Below are 13632 nucleotides of genomic sequence, written 5' to 3' on the forward strand. Positions count from 1 at the left end.
GCCCAGAGACAACCTGATGTGTATGCTTTTGTGCTGGGCAGGGGCTGGGGAACAGTAATCTGGGTTGAGGAGAAAAGAAGGAAAATGAGGAGGAAAGAAAGGGAAAAGTAGAGGGAAAATGAAGCAGAAAGAATATTGAGTGAGTTTAGGGTTCTTGCGCATGTAATTTCGTGGTCGCAATTAAAAAAACATGGACTCGCCCGTCGATGAGATCTTTTGACTTTGAGGGTTATGTCATCATGGTGTTGTCGCGGTAACCTGCTACGAGACTTCGCTTTCACTGCACTTCAGTGTGCTTGCGAGCGAAATAGCCGAGCTAACCTTGCTACATACGCTTCAAAACAATTAAAATATTTCGCACGACGATGGAAAGGCTGAGCATTTTAGAGAGTGAAATTGGAGGTGAGTATATATGCCTTTATAAATTGAGCGTTCGTAGAAAACTACGAGCGGATTCAGCAACGTTGAGTATAACATCTTCTCATAGCTGTTCAAGCGAACTTGACTTTCAATGTTTCAGAAGGGAGCACAACCGAAAAATTTATTTCCGGAAATCAATTATTAAAATCTCAGTTTAACCTTAAATTAAACGTGTTGTGGACAATAATGCTGCTTAGGTGGAATTTTAATGTGATGAAATTACTGTTTTTGTGGCTTTTAAGCGCTCATTTTACCAGCATTCCATCAATGTTAAATGCTGGACCCCGACGGCACAAAAACAGGCAGATTTCACTGACCATTCCATTGTTTACATTTTTGGAGCTCGAAAATGGTGAAGCAACAATAGCAAATGGTTTACTTCACGCACTCACATGGCAGTTGGTGGTAGTTCGAACTGTCAAAATTGCCAGGTCAATATTTTCGCTGCATACTCGGTATGTCCAGCCTTATAAATCCAAAGTCCCTGGTTACTTTTCAGTAGTTTAAACGGATTTTGATAATAGACAAGTCAGCCTCCAATCATGTTAAAGCTTTCGAGTGTGCGCCAAAGTTTAGGTAGCAAATAACAGTGTTGTATCCGAATCACTGATAGCGCCAAGATAAATTAATGACGATTCAGAAATGTATAACTTTCAACGGTTTAAAACAATCCTATGGTGGGACTTTTTCCATTTATGGACGGCGCGACAGAAATTTTCGGTGCCGTTGAACTTAATCGAATGCTTTTAAGTTTTATTTATATCGTTCGAATGACCAAGTGCCGTTAAAAAGCAAATTGTATGGCTTTGTGCTATTCGCGTATGCTAGCTACGTCATGCTAACATCGTACAGGGACCAGTAAAGGCTTAGAACACGGTAGCACTTAGTTATTGTAAGTTTGATCACCTCTACTGTGAAGTAAAAAAGTGGACAAATTACGTTTTCGGTGAGAAATGTATTGGCGAACTCACGTGCACACACAGCGGTCTACATTCTCATACACTCATTCAGGAGGGCATGCAGGAGTTGTTGCTGCTAGTCGAGGCCCTCACAGCTACGCTGCCACAGGTCCCACAGCACTTGCACAGTCTCAGCCGAGGGGGTGGCTAGTCGTAGTGCCGCACTCCGGTCGCCTCCAGCAGCAGGTGTGGTCGATCGTGGCGGTGCTGAGTGGCCTTGAGAAAGGCCTTGTAGGAGGGTCACGCTCGTCTTCCCCAAGTGGATGGCGGAACCGGGGATGGTGAGCCGTGTCCCCCAATAGGCGAGCAGGTCCAGCCCTACGATGCAAGTGTCTCTGTGCTGGCCATTGGTTTCATAGCCGTACTGCATAGCCAGGTAGCCATGCACCTGTATGAAGTGACCAGCTTTATAGTTTGCACAGTCTTGTTTAAGTTCAGTGTTTTACAGCCTACCTTGCAGTCATGCCAGTGTTAACTGTTTTTTTTCTCTTTTGGTAGAGCCCTCTCTCCCGGTCTCCTCCCTGCACCTGCTGGTTCCTCCACTGCAACTCCTCTCTGCAGCCATGTGGCAAATTCTACAGCAGCAAGACGTGTTGCATTATGGGAAACTGGAGGAGTTTGTGTCTCTGGTGATGGAGACATTCCCAGAGCTGCTGAGTGAGAGCCAGAGGACCGAGCTGACTCTGGAGCTGCAGGTGAGGTTGAGAGGAGGAAGAGGGGAGGTAGGAGGAGGGGTAAGAGAGGACAGTGAAGCAGGAGGCATGGGAGTGGACAGGAAAGTGATAATATTCGAAAGGCAACATGGCAGCCTGCAGCATACTTAATTTCCCATCCTCTCCTGGCAAGGACAGCAGGCACACAGGATAATGAGATCTACTCTATTCTGCTGTACTCAAGCTCTACACCCTGTATATACACAGTTCTCTGCACACTATATCCCAATTAAACACCCCCCCACCCATTTTAACCATAGTTATATCCATTTTCAATTTGACTGCTTTTTCTTTGCATAACACTCTCTCTCCCTCTGACTCTCCATCTACTCTCTCTACCTGCCTCCAGGAGTTTGGCTCCAAAATTGACCCAGCTGTAGAGGATCTGTTGTGGGATCTCCTTTACAGACTGGATCAGTTGCTGCCGGTACCCGACCTCAAACAGGTAGACGCCAGTATCCAGCCATACCTGGATCCACTGAAGATACCAGATCACTTTGGCATGGGTCCATTCATGCTTCAGGAGAAAAGCAATGTTTTCACTGTGATGACAACACATTGACAGATATAAATGTTACAAGCACGATCTTATGATCCTGTTTAAAAAAAGGTCACAAAATTGAGGTTTTCAAATTGTCAGCAAATGCACATTTGAGCATTTAATGTGAAGCAACACTTCAATAACACTCATAGTATGATTTATATGAATGTGCACATTCTCTGAATTCCGTAAAATAGTTTTACACCTTTTTGTAATCAGTGATGTTCTATCGTGTGCATTAAGCTATAGCATAGCACATGTACTGCAGAAGTAAGGTACAGTTACATGGCTGAAGCTGCATCTCTTTCAGACTGTGTCCTGGCTCAGTGCTGCCCCCTCTGTCCTGGAGGACTGTGTGCAGTCTCTTCCATACACAAACCAGCTGAAGACCCTACTCAGGCATCACAGAAGTCTTGGACAGTTGGAAATTAATAGTAAGTCTTTACCGGTATAGATCACTACCACTCAGTTAAGAATCTGAATCCATTTTTGACTATATGACATAAGTCATACTTCATTTTCACCCTGCCTGTACCTTTATCCCTTGACATTGTGAACCATCACAAAAGGCAATATGACATTTTGTGGAGAGAATGAATTGTCCTCTGTAACATTTAACATCGTTGTTCATTCTCTCACACAGCAACACTAGCCTCCATAGAGGAGTGCAAACTATCCTCCATGTCTTGCCCTCCATCTCAAAGAGTGGTGGATACTACCAAGTGGACAATCACCAACAGCCAATCAGTATCAATACTCAGTCAGTGCATGAACTTTTCAGGTGACACAATAAAGTCTGAATATGTGACAGACAGTTCAGATTACACAGAGCCAAGCGACACACAAACTGACATGAAGGAGGAGGAGGAAGATACGGAGAGGTGGAGTGTTAAAATTGAGGGAGACGATGGTGTGAGAGATGAAGAGGGACTCTGGAAGAAGGAAGAAAAAGAGAGAGATGAACAGAGGGATGGACATATAACTTACCAAGTTGGCCAAACTGACAAATTGCAGATGAATGGAGTAAAATCAGAACACGGACATCAGGAAGGGGAGGACCTGTCTACTCTTGTCACTTCCTGTCTACTAAAACAACCTCGAGTGCTGATTCACCGGGTAGAAATTGCCAATTGTCCAGTTTCTGTGTCATCACTTCTTCCTCCTGTGGCCTCTAAAAGAGGTCAAGGTGTGATGTGTCCAGGGAGATGCCATGAGATCTCGTCACGGAGAGGAAGTGGATCACTGAAACGGAAGGGTAAGGTTGTGACCCGGAAGAGAAAGACCCAGTTGAAGAAACCAGTTGCATCAGAGAATGGGTGAGAATGAATGATGAGCTAGACCGTGTCTCTTCATCTTACCATCTGTCTTACATTAAATAATGTGCATTTATCTGTCTTTTACAGGATCTGTGCTGAAGCCTCCCTTATTTCTCCTGCCATCTCCCTCAGGAACAAAAACACAGGTATGGATTACACAGGTTGCAAAACTCAGAGGGAGTCTTATACACAAGTGAAGGTGGTTGACTGGTTGTTTGAAAGAAATTAAGATGAGTTAAGATGCAGTTTTACAATTTTATGCAATATTACTGTCCATCCGGAAAGTATTCACAGCGCTTCACTTTTCCCACATTTTGTTATGTTACAGCCTTATTCCAAAATGGAATAAATTCCTTTTTTTCCTCAACATTCTACACACAACACCCCATAATGACAACATGAAAGATGTTTTATTGAAATTTTTGCAAATTTATTAAAAATAAAAAACCTAAGAAATCACATGTACATAAGTATTCACAGCCTTTGCTCAATACTTTGTTGATGCACCTTTGGCAGCAATTATAGCCTCAAGTCTTTTTGAATATGATGCCACAAGCTTGGCACACCTATCATTGGGCAGTTTCGCCCATTCCTCTTTGCAGCACCTCTCAAGCTCCATCGGGTTGGATGGGGAGCGTCGGTGCACAGCCATTTTCAGATCTCTCCAGTGATGTTCAATCGGATTCAAGTCTGGGCTCTGGCTGGGCCACTCAAGGACATTCACAGAGTTGTCCTGAAGCCACTCCTTTGATATCTTGGCCTTGTGCTTAGTGTCGTTGTCCTGCTGGAAGATGAACCGTCGCCCCAGTCTGAGGTCAAGAGCGCTCTGAAATTTTTCTGTACCCTTCCCCCAGATTTGTGCCTCGAGACAATTCCTTTGACTTCATGCTTTGTTTGTGCTCCGACATGCACTGTCAACTGTGTGACCTTATATAGACAGGTGTGTGCCTTTCTAAATCATGTCCAATCAACTGAATTTACCACAGGTGGACTCCAATTAAGCTGTAGAAACCTCAAGGTTGATCAGTGGAAACAGGATGCACCTGAGCTCAATTTTGAGCTTCATGGCAAAGGCTGTGAATACTTATGTACATGTGATTTCTTAGTTTTTTTTTTTTAATAAATTTGCAAAAATCTAAAAAAAACTTTTTTCACATTGTGATTATGGGGTATTCTGTGTAGAATTTGGAGGGAAAAAAATGAATTTAATCAATTTTGGAATAAGGCTGTAACATAACAAAATGTGGAAAAAGTGAAGCGCTGTGAATACTTTCCGGATGCACTGTATACTTTGCAGGAATGGGTATGCTTATCAGCATCTGCTTCCATCTATATTCTTCTCACCTCCTGCACTCCTTCTCTCTCCTCAGGACAAACTGTTGAGATGTCGTCTCAGGACTTTGCCTGCTCCCTGTGCCCATTAGTTGACACAGAGGAAGTGAATCTTCACCAGCACATTGAGAAGGTTCACCCAGAGGAGCTCAGCAGGACAGTGGGGTCCCAGCAACCTCCCAGCAGCACACATCAGCACCCCACCCCCCCTAAGACACTCCCCACCTCAACAGGCACTCCAGGGGCCCACAATTGTTCCCAGTGTGGGAAGGGCTTCAGTTCTTTGAAGAAACGTCAGCAACCTCATCCAGGGAAACACCGATACCAGTGTTCCCAGTGTGGGAAGGGTTTCTCTCAGTCAAGTCATTTTAAGCAACACCAGATAACTCATACAGGGGAACGCCCATTCCAGTGTCCCCAGTGTGGGAAGAGATTTACTCGGTTAGGTCATTTGAAGCAACACCAGATAACTCATACAGGGGAACGCCCATACCAGTGCTCCCAGTGTGGGAAGCGTTTTACTCGGTTAAGTCATTTGAAGATACACCAGACAACTCATACAAGGGAACGCCCATACCTGTGCTCCTACTGTGGGAAGCGTTTCTTTCAGTCAAGTGATTTGAAACAACACCAGATAACTCATGCAGGGTGTAAGAGTAATTTTCTTAATTGATTCTTAATTGACAATGTGTGTTGACATAAAGACAATCACGTGATTACTACGTATTACTATTAGATCACTTTCTGAATTAAGTGCTTACTATGAGTCTTTCTCTGTCTCTCTCCAGCAGACAGACAGCCTTTCACCTTAATGTCTCTGCTTCTCAGCTAGCACATTCTGGTCTTACAGCAAGGTCGACAAGGGGTATTCAGAAGGCAAAATACTGAAAAATGTTCGTGGCCAGCTTCATGTCTTTTTGTTTTGGTAAAGCCCCCCCTTCAGGAAAAGTGTGTATAAGCGTCTTACTATGTCTGATTCAAATCAGAAAGCCGGTAAGCTTTCTCACTTTCTGTCATTTTTTTGCAAATAAATACAAAAGTTAAATAGAAGAATAGCTATTGTTGTGTTTTTACTGGATCTGTTTCATCAGACGACGCTCACCTGTGATATTTGTGCATGTTAAAAGGGGGACGCCGATACCAGTGCTCCCAGTGTGGGAAGAGCTTCACTCGGTTAGATTATTTGAAGCAACACGAGAGAACTCATACGGGGGGTCTTGAACTTTGTAGACAGTCAAGGACAGTGGGCAGAGCGAGATGTCTGATATGCCTGCACAGCTGGTTTCTCCAAAACTCTTAATGATTCATGCCAGAAGTGTATCTATGTGTAAGTGGCTTATAATCAATATATCACATGTACACTGCTTGTTATCAAATCAAATTAACCTAGAACATTAATTATAGCTGAGCTTATGAAAACGCAAGAAACCACAGTGTACACTGTCGAAAAGAGAGCAAAGACTGCAAAAATGCATCAGGCTAAAGAAATGCATTTACTCACCTAGAAGAAAGTATAAATCAGATATTTAGTAGTATAGTTTTAATGATTTACTGATACTTAGTAGTATATTTTTCAATGATTCACTGCTGTTTAGTATGTCTGTATACTTTCTATGACTTATTGCTGATAAATATTTTTGTTAAAAGTGCATAAGTGACCCATGTGTAATCCAAAGTTGAGTAAAATGATTAATATGATGTGGAAAGCACCAAAAATGATCTATACGTTGTAGAAAGTTCTGGAAAACACCATATAATGAATAGCACCGTGTTTTACATGATTCCTATGTTAATGATTCCATTTTGTTTGAAAAACCAGCTTACAAAGGAAGATGTATGTAATAAGATCCTTTATTGTTTTGGAAGGGCGATTCGCCACCATGGTTTCAGGGCCGAGAAGGAAATCCTTGTAACACAGCCAAGTCAGATGATATTTTTTGAGAAAGTTATTGGTTGAGAGACAACCTGATGTGTATGCTTTTGTGCTGGGCAGGGGCTGGGGAACAATAGGTTGAGGAGGGAAGAAAGAAAAATCGAGGAAAGAAGGGGAAAAGAAGAGGAAAAATTAAACCGAAAGAAAATTGAGTTTAGGGTTCTTGCGCACGTATGTCGGTGTCGGTGTTTTTTAAAAACATGGACTCGCCCATAGCCAAGAACTTTAGGGTGATGTCATCAGGGAGTGTTGTCGCGGTAACCTGCTCCGAGCCTTCGCTTTCACTGCGCTTCACCATGCTTACTAGCGAATTAGCCGAACTAACCGTGCTATCTACGCTTGAAAACAATGATAAAATATTTCGATGATGGAAAGGCTGAGCATTGCAGAATGTGAATTTGGAGGTGAGTATATATGCCTTTATAAATCGAGTGTTTGTCGAAAGCTATGCGCGTATTCAGCAGCGTTGAGTACAACGCATCTTCTCATAGCTGTTCAAGTGACTTGTAATGTTTTCAATAAATAAATCTTTGGTCTTCAAATCTTTGCGGTTCTGTTCTTGAAAAGGAAAATGCGCAGCAGGTGCAATCGCTGGCTTCATAATCTCCTCCTTAATCGCGCTGAACTTCTCGTAACCAACTGTATTTACTTTTGCTCTGATTGAAGCCGTGTCGCGTGCTCCACACCATTTTGCCAACAAATGTGCCCCATACTGTATGAGGGTAATTTTCAGCTGAATCTAGGGCCACCCCCAATTCCATAGTGATCCATTCAAATGCAAAGAGGTTTTAATATCGCTCGTCAGACAACCTGAAAGTAAGATATCCTGGTCCGAGTATTTCAGATCCTGATCCTGATAATTGGGATACAGATAATTCCAGCGTTATGGATGTGACATTTGGACAAAAATGACAAACAAAATCCCACAAAAACATTACTGTTCTTGCATGATGAAAAATGTTAATGTGTATTATCATTGCACCCACTTGGCTTAGGGGGAAAAAAATATTGGTAAACCAGAAGAAATGTGACAAATAATTTGCTGTATCGATGTGACTATACACTTAATAAAAACTCTGAATTTTAATGTTGAAAGTGTGATATCCATGAAATGTAGAAGGCTTGGTTGAACATAAAAATATACATTTAGAAAATATTTATATTTTTGTCTTGATTTTTATGAGGAGATACCAGCGTTATGGATGTGACGACATTGTGTTATGGATGTGACACGTCTTAAATGCACATTGTTTGACGGATGGGCGGCATGGGTGGTGCAGTCGGTAGCACTGCCGCCTGACAAGGTCCTGGGTTCTAATCCTCGTCGGCCGGGGCCTCTCAGTGCGGGGTTTGCTTGTTCTCCCCGTGTCACGTGGGTTTCCTCCCACAGTCCAAAGACATTCAGGTTAGGCTGATTGGAGAGTCTAAATTTCCTGTTGGTATGATAATGTGAGTGAATGGTGTGTGTGCCCTGTGATGGACCGGCGACCTGTCCAGGGTGTATTCCTGCCTTTCGGCCAATGTATGCTGGGATAGGCTCCAGCCCCTCTGGATGGATGGATGTTTGACAGATGCTACATTGCCCCCACCCGAGGGGCCTACCGTCCCAAACGGCCCTAGAGTCCAAAACACAGTCTTGGGTGACCCGTAAGCGCTCATGCAGCTGCCCCCGGCCACCAGGTCCATGGGTGTCTGCAGCTCTCTGCCAAACAAGAGACCTGCTGGCGTGCCCTGAATGGACTCCTGCACGCCTGTCCAATATGAGAGGACAAGGGGGAGGTGCTGGTCCAAGCCGCACTAATGCCGACTGGTTAGGATGGCGAGCTAGGTCGCCAGCGTTTGCCCAGACTTTCCTCCACCAGCTTGTCTGCCACACACTTCAACACACACCGGGCAGGATCGAACCGGCGACTTTCCGACTGCCAGACGACTGCTCTTACTGCCTGAGCCAACGGTTGTTGTCGCCGAGGTCTGGGATCACGGCAAGGCGTCAGCATGGTCTCTGCTCTCTGCTGAGTCGAGGCCTCATGGAGCGATTAAGTCGAACATGCTGCTTTAGCCACTCGATGCTTTTGATGCTTTTTAACTCACTTGTACTGCTAGGCTAACATTTATTCATTTAAATGATTTATTTCGGAATCAACGGTCTCTCGCCTACCTGTGTGCAGAGCATCCTGTGTGCAAGGCATGAACGATTCGTCTGGAGGCCATGCTTTAATAAAAGCTTACAATCTGAATTTTGACCCCGTTTGAGTTGTTTGATGTCTTATTTCTTCTGTCATCAATCTTTTGGTAGAGCCCTGGTAGTTGGTAGTTGCCTGTAAATAGTTTTATACTTTTTTGTAATCAGTGACGTTCTGTCTTGTGCATTAAGACATAGCATAGCACATGAACTGCAGAAGTAAGGTACAGTTACCTTGGGCCGCCTGTAACGTGGTTAAGGTACATGACTGTGACATGCAAGGTTGGTGGTTCGATCCCCAGTGTAGCAACAATAAGAGGCTTAACCCTGCATTGCTCCAGGGGAGGACTGTCTCCTGCTTCGTCTAATTAACTGTACGTCGCTCTGGATAAGAGTGTCATTAAAAAGTAATTAATGTAATGTAATGTAATTTACATGGCTGAAGCTGCATCTCTTTCAGACTGTGTCCTGGCTCAGTGCTGCCCCCTCTGTCCTGGAGGTCTTTGTGCAGTCTCTTTCATACACAAACCAGCTGAAGACCCTACTCAGGCACCACAGAAGTCTTGGACAGTTGGAAATGAATAGTAAGTCTTCACCGGTATAGATCACTACCACTCTTACTTCATTTTCACCCTGCCTGTACCTTTATCCCTTGACATTGTGAACCATCACAAAAGGCAATATGACATTTTATGTAGAGAATGAATTGTCCTCTGTAACATTTAACATCGTTGTTCATTCTCTCACACAGCAACACTAACCTCCATAGAGGAGTGCAAACTATCCTCCATGTCTTGCCCTCCATCTCAAAGAGTGGTGGATACTACCAAGTGGACAATCACCAACGGCCAATCAGTATCCATACTCAATCAGTGCATGAACTTTTCAGGTGACACCATAAAGTCTGAATATGTGACAGACAGTTCAGATTACGCAGAGATAAGCAACATACAAACTGACATGAAGGAGGAGGAAGATACGGAGAGGCGGAGTGTTAAAATTGAGGGAGACGATGGTGTGAGAGATGAAGAGGGACTCTGGAAGAAGGAAGAAAAAGAGAGGGATGAACAGAGGGATGGACATATAACTTACCAAGTTGGCCAAACTGACAAATTGCAGATGAACGGATTAAAATCAGAACACGGACATCAGGACAGGGAGGAGCTGTCTACTCTGGTCACTTCTTGTCTACTAAAACAACCTCGAGTGCTGATTCACCGGGTAGAAATAGCCACTTGTTCAGTTTCTGTGTCATCACTTCTTCCTCCCGTGGCCTCTGAAAGAGGTCAAGGAGTGATGTGTCCATGGAGATGCCATAAGATCACATCACGGAGAGGAAATGGATCACTGACACAGAAGGGTCAGGTTGTGACCCGGAAGAGAAAGACCCAGTTGAAGAAACCAGTTACATCAGAGAATGGGTGAGAATGAATGATGAGCTAGACTGTGTCTCTTCATCTTACTATCTGTCTTACATTAAATAATGTGCATTTTTCTGTCTTTTACAGGATCTGTGCTGAAGCCTCCCTTATTTCTCCTGCCATCTCCCCCAGGACCAAAAACACAGGTATGGATTACACAGGTTGCGAAAATAGTCTTATACACAAGTGAAGGTGGTTGACTGGTTGTTTGAAAGAAATTAAGATGAGGAGTTAAGATGCAGTTTTACAATTTTATGCAATATTATACTTTTGCAGGAATGGGTATGTTTATCAGCATCTGCTTCCATCTATATTCTTCTCACCTCCTGCACTCCTTCTCTCTCCTCAGGACAAACTGTTGAGGACTTTGCCTGCTCCCAGTGCCCATTCATTGACACAGAGGAAGTGAATCTTCACCAGCACATTGAGAAGGTTCACCCAGGGGAGCTCAGCAGGACAGTGGGGTCCCAACAACCTCCCAGCAACACACATCAGCACCCCACCCCCCCTAAGACACTCCCCACCTCAACACAGTCCCACACAGGCAGTCCAGGGGCCCATACTGGGAAGGGCTTCAGTTCTTTGAAGAAACATCAGCAACCTCATCCAGGGAAACACCGATACCAATGTTCCCAGTGTGGGAAGGGTTTCTCTCGGCCAAGTGTTTTGAAGCAACACCAGAGAACTCATACAGGGGAACGCCCATACCAGTGTTCCCAGTGTGGGAAGAGTTTCTTTCAGTCAAGTCATTTGAAGCAACACCAGAGAACTCATACAGGGGAACGCCGATACCAGTGTTCCCAGTGTGGGAAGGGTTTCTTTCAGTCAAGTCATTTGAAGCAACACCAGATAACTCATACAGGGGAATTCCCATACCAGTGCTCCCAGTGTGGGAGGAGCTATACTGATTTAAGTAATTTGAAGCAACACCAGAGAACTCATTCAGGGGAATGCCGATACCAGTGTTTCCAGTGTGGGAAGGGTTTCTCTCGGTCAAGTACTTTGAAGCGACACCAGAGAACTCATACAGGGGAACACACATACCACTGCTCCCAGTGTGGGAAGAGCTTTAGTCAGGTAGGTCCGTTGAGGCAACACTACAGAACTCATAAAGGGGAACGCCCGTACGAGTGCTCCCAGTGTGGGAAGAGCTTTACTCAGTTAAGTTATTGGAAGCAACACCAGATAACTCATACAGGGGTTCTCGACCAGGCTTGACACGGTGCTTGATACTATTTAGCTTTTTGGCAAACTAAGCAGTACGTATACTTTAGTGGTCGGAGAAGGTGAGCATTGCTAGGGTGAATGGCCTGTTCTCACCATTATGTTATATTAACTATTTGTCTGCTCAGAATGTAGGAAGAGCTCCAGTCATTGAATCCTTACATTTCAGAGAGAAATGGTAGATTGTCGCAATATACAATATGTGTTGAGGTTAAAGTACCTTACATGAACTTTGAAGTCCAAGTGATCTGAAGGGTATTTCTGCCAAGTGAATAGCAAGAGGCTTAGAGCAACCCGAAAATGTCTAAAACTGCAGAAATATCAGGTATCTGGGAAAAAGTTGTGGTGGTTGGGCAATCCGAGGACCACGCTTACTGCTTAACTAGGCGCACACACACCTGGACGGCCGTACTAATCAGTCCAAGAGTGTTCCATTGCACAGTATGTGGCTGAGACCAGGAACATGCAGGAGAGGAGAGAGACCAGACGCAAGAGGGCTGAAAAAGCTATGCGAGTCGCAAGCTCTGTTTCGTTTCTTTTTTTTGCCTTTGTTTTTTTTAGTTTATTATTTTTAGCCTGGTACCCGTAAGGGTGCAGGGTGAGGACTTAAGACTTTTGTTTATTTTTTGTTTGGATGTACACTCTGCCTCTCTCCAGCTTTGACTGTGGTCAGAGAAATGCAGGTGCATTCCGGAGTTTCCGTATCCTCCTGTGTCCTGCTCTTCTGTTCTCCCAGGGGTGTCACGGCATGTGACAAAAGTATTATGACACTGAAATGTTTCTTTCCGTGTTGTAAGTAAAAAAAAATTCACAGGTTATACAGCATTATTTTATCTGTCCCTATTCAACATAGCTTGTTATCTTTCCGATAAGGACTGGCTGAGTAACTGTAAGAGGCGGACACTAATATCTTCAGCTCCTCCAGGCTTTGTATGAGGCCTGATGGTGGGAAACAAAGTTTTACTTTTCTACCTAATGAGGTGGTTATCCTTTGTGCGGACACATATTTCACACTGTTGCACAGTCTCTCTTATAATGGCGATAAGGGATCACTGTAAATAATGCTTAAACACTAATATTTTGTAAGGTGTTGACTATTGGCAGGTGTTCTCTTTCTGCAGAAATAAATACCCTTATAATTATATCAAATGTAATGGGGTTTTCTTGACTGGATTGCTTCACATAGTTATGCAAAGTATTTGGATTTTGTCACTGAGAAAAACAAGTTCATCTGACTGAAAGAAATCTGTGACCTTAGTATTTCAGACATTTCATTCGTAAGAGTGCAGTAAGGTGCTATGGGAACAAGAGAAGCCCAGAGACAACCTGATGTGTATGCTTTTGTGCTGGGCAGGGGCTGGGGAACAGTAATCTGGGTTGAGGAGGGAAGAAGGAAAATGAGGAGGGAAAAAAGGTCAAAGTAGAGGGAAAATGAAGCAGAAAGAAAATTGAATGAGTTTAGGGTTCTTGCGCATGTAATTTCGGGGTCGCAATTTAAAAAATAAATAATTTTTAACATGGACTCGCCCATCGCCAAGCGCATCGACGTCGATGCGATCTTTTGACTTTGGGGGTTATGTCATCAGGGAGT

General features: G+C 43.8%; 2 protein-coding genes and 1 long non-coding RNA gene across 4 annotated transcripts; all 3 read left to right on the plus strand.

The window, feature by feature from the left end:
* Positions 1–265: 265 nt before the first annotated feature.
* LOC133129590 (histone-lysine N-methyltransferase PRDM9-like) lies at positions 266–6326 on the plus strand. Of its 2 annotated transcripts, XM_061243781.1 has the most exons (7): positions 266–402; positions 1878–2074; positions 2442–2537; positions 2944–3067; positions 3277–3949; positions 4037–4095; positions 5320–6326. In XM_061243781.1, the coding sequence occupies exons 1-7, from the start codon at positions 366–368 to the stop codon at positions 5952–5954; spliced, it is 1821 nt and encodes a 606-aa protein (XP_061099765.1). In that variant the 5' UTR covers positions 266–365; the 3' UTR covers positions 5955–6326. The 2 variants fall into 2 exon arrangements, with proteins under 2 accessions (XP_061099765.1, XP_061099766.1); XM_061243782.1 differs by lacking the exon at positions 3277–3949 and having other exon boundaries at positions 5320–5512.
* Positions 6327–7065: 739 nt separating this feature from the next.
* Positions 7066–10964, plus strand: LOC133129595 (uncharacterized). The gene is made up of 4 exons (XR_009708828.1): positions 7066–7618; positions 9857–9980; positions 10148–10817; positions 10905–10964. It is a non-coding gene; the product is annotated as an uncharacterized LOC133129595 (long non-coding RNA).
* Positions 10965–11095: 131 nt separating this feature from the next.
* On the plus strand, positions 11096–13166 carry LOC133128194 (zinc finger protein 239-like). Its single transcript, XM_061241536.1, has 2 exons — positions 11096–11099; positions 11167–13166. The coding sequence occupies exons 1-2, from the start codon at positions 11096–11098 to the stop codon at positions 12033–12035; spliced, it is 873 nt and encodes a 290-aa protein (XP_061097520.1). The 3' UTR covers positions 12036–13166.
* The last annotated feature ends 466 nt before the right edge of the window (positions 13167–13632 follow it).

This window comes from Conger conger, chromosome 5 (assembly GCF_963514075.1).
Source record: "Conger conger chromosome 5, fConCon1.1, whole genome shotgun sequence".
NCBI classification, from domain to species: Eukaryota; Metazoa; Chordata; class Actinopteri; order Anguilliformes; family Congridae; genus Conger; species Conger conger.